The 2,572-nt window shown below is 46.9% G+C and overlaps 1 protein-coding gene across 3 annotated transcripts in view; it reads right to left on the bottom strand.

Annotated features, from left to right (window-relative positions):
• Window positions 1–2,572, bottom strand: part of Acad10 (acyl-CoA dehydrogenase family member 10) — a 48,394-nt gene that overhangs the window by 39,842 nt on the left and 5,980 nt on the right. For 2 of the 3 annotated variants that reach the window (XM_023720524.1, XM_023720525.1), the window contains exons 2-4: window positions 2,170–2,201; window positions 1,750–1,938; window positions 671–869 (exon numbers count right to left, since the gene is read on the bottom strand). In XM_023720524.1, the coding sequence (XP_023576292.1) occupies window positions 671–857 (187 nt within the window). In that variant the 5' untranslated portion in view covers window positions 858–869; window positions 1,750–1,938; window positions 2,170–2,201. The remainder of the gene's footprint in view (window positions 1–670; window positions 870–1,749; window positions 1,939–2,169; window positions 2,202–2,572) is intronic. The other variant, XM_004635991.2, reaches the window with a different exon arrangement.

The following is a 2,572-nucleotide window of genomic DNA, read 5'->3' as shown; positions in this document are numbered from 1 at the left end:
CAGCTGCAGTCCTTGCTGCCACAGAGCTGCATCTCAGCCCCATACAGCATACCTGGGCTTTTATGTACAAGAAAAACGAACTTCTATCTTGTTTCCATTCCGGCTTTATTAGGATTTCTAATATTTGAGGTCAAAGCTAATCTGACTAATGTAATTGAGCTGAGCTTCAAAGAAGCAAAACCAGGGAGGGGCGAAAGAGGATGAAAGAGACCTGACCTGAGGCTTGACACTGAGTTTAGAAGGTTTGGGGAGTGAGGTAGAAGAGAGGAAGGAAGTCAGTACCATCGCCGAGATTTCAGAAGTAGCCCCACTCCAGGATAGGTGGTTAATGCCTAATCATAACAGTAACAATGGCAGCTCATCATTGGGAAAGAGATGAGCCGACCACCCAGTGTGCTTAGCAAGTGCTTCCATGGGTAACTTCATTTCACTCTCTCCAAATTCCAACAAGCTAGGTATGACTATTGGTCCTAATTTAATAAGAAAACAAAGATCCAGAAATAACTTGCCTAGGACCCTTGGCCACCTAGTGGTGCTTGGAAGTTGAGTCCAGGACCTGTGTAGTGCTCAGTAGGCTCTGCTGCTGTCCAAATCTCTCCTCCACCTCCCACCACCTGCATTCTCCCATGCTCACCCTGGGCCCCCAAAATGCAAACAAGGAAGAGCTCACCAGCAGCTACTCTCCCTGGGGAAGGGATGAGAACGCCGCCCATGTCGAAAATCACCGCTCGGTAGGCACTGCCTCCAGAATGTGTCCATCGGTGGGCTCCTTGCCGCCTGCCCTGGATGCCCCTCAGGAAGGCCGCCTTCCATGCCCACTGGAGGTCTGAGGACCGGAAAAGCCTCCCTATGCACATGGTGAGGCTGAGGCTGCATGAGAACAAGCACAGCTGGACCACAGTGCTTCCCTGCAGGAGCTTAGGGTTGCCAAGTGGACATCCCAAATGATCTCCCACGAATGCTTTGAACCGCATCCACATAACCTCAGCATCCTCCCTCCCCGACTGTTCATGAAGGGCTCCATCACCTCCTCAGCTGTACCAACTAGAAGAGAGGGATTCAGCCTGTCTTTCTGCCATCTTCACCTGGCTACTCTCAGCAGTAGTTGCTCTGTGCTGCCAATCTGCTGGCCTAGAAACTCCACGTCTACTTTCCTTTCTCATTGTGCCACCTCCATGTGTGGATCCTAACTGGTCTTCTGCCTGTTCTCAAACCTCCCTCCAGTTCTTTCTTGTCAGCCAGGTTGGTGGCGCCCACCTACAATCCCAGCAATCAGGAGGCTGGGGCAAGGGGATTGCTGCAAGTCTGAGGTCAGCCTGGGCTACAGAGCGAATGCAAGGCCAGCCTGCACTACACAGTGAGACCCTACCTCAAAAAAAAAAAAATTGTACATTTGATCACATATTAATCTCATTTAAAACTTTCTGTAGACCGACCAGCAACATAGCTCAGCACACTATGTGCCTGCTTAGGCAAGCACAGAGAATGGGGTTCTATCCCTGGCACTATATGCTGCATGTCAGGCTAAGCCTGCCACTCAACTGGGTGTGGTGGGGCACACCTGTAATCCCAGCACTGGGGAGGCTGAAAACAGGAGGATCACTAAGAGTAGTGAGACCTTGTACCAAATACTAAATAAATAGATAAATAAAATCTTCTGTAGCTCCCTACTGCTCTCAAGATAAACTTTTAAGTCCTTTACCTGGTTTAAAAGGCCCAATAGGATCTTTTCCCAGCAACTCAACTTACCCTGTTTTATCACCTGGGAAACCTGGATAATGTGGACACACAAAGCTATGTGCAGTTTCCTCAAATGCACAATATATTCTGGTCCTGGATATGCTGCTCTTTTGACCTGAAACACTTCTGCACCAGTTATCCGGCTAATTCCCAATGGTCTTCTGGATTGTATAGTCACTGTCATGAAACCTCTTCTGGCTACCAGAAAAGACAAATAAGGGCTCTCTCCTGCACACTCCCAGGAGATGTTGTAATCATCTTCTCCTATTTGGATGTCAGTATCATAGTATCAAAACATCACCCTTTCCTTCTTTCTTACAGATCACTGTCTTGGTGTCCTAATAACTCCCCACTGCCTCTTTTCTAAACTTATTTCCCAAAGGATGCAGGAAACTTTATGTTTAGTTAGAGTATAAAGTACTTGCTTACCATACACAAGACCCTGTGTTCAATCCCCAGCACTGCAAAGAAAAAAAAAAAAAAAAAAAAAGGAAGTTCAGTGAAAAAAAGCATATATACAGACATACATCTGTACAATATATTCTTAAGTACATGGTACTGAGATAAAAATGTCAATAGTCAGGGCCAGCCAGATAGCTCAGCGGACTAAAGGGGACAGGGGCTTGTTCCCTGGTATGCCATGCCAGCCCTGCCCCCAGGGCACATTGAGACAGTGACTGAGACTATGGGTAGTGGCACATGCCTGTAATCCTAGTGCTTGGGAGGCTGCAAAAAAGGAGGATCAGAATCTGATCTGTGTAGTGAGACCCTGTACTAAATACACTAAATACATAATATATATATATACTAAATACAATATGATGTCTCTACT

The sequence above is a fragment of the Octodon degus genome, unplaced genomic scaffold (assembly GCF_000260255.1).
Source record: "Octodon degus isolate 3935 unplaced genomic scaffold, OctDeg1.0 scaffold00076, whole genome shotgun sequence".
In the NCBI taxonomy this organism is placed as follows: domain Eukaryota; kingdom Metazoa; phylum Chordata; class Mammalia; order Rodentia; family Octodontidae; genus Octodon; species Octodon degus.
The sequence above is the reverse complement of the archived record's forward strand: the minus strand, read 5'-3'. Positions and strand labels throughout refer to the sequence as shown.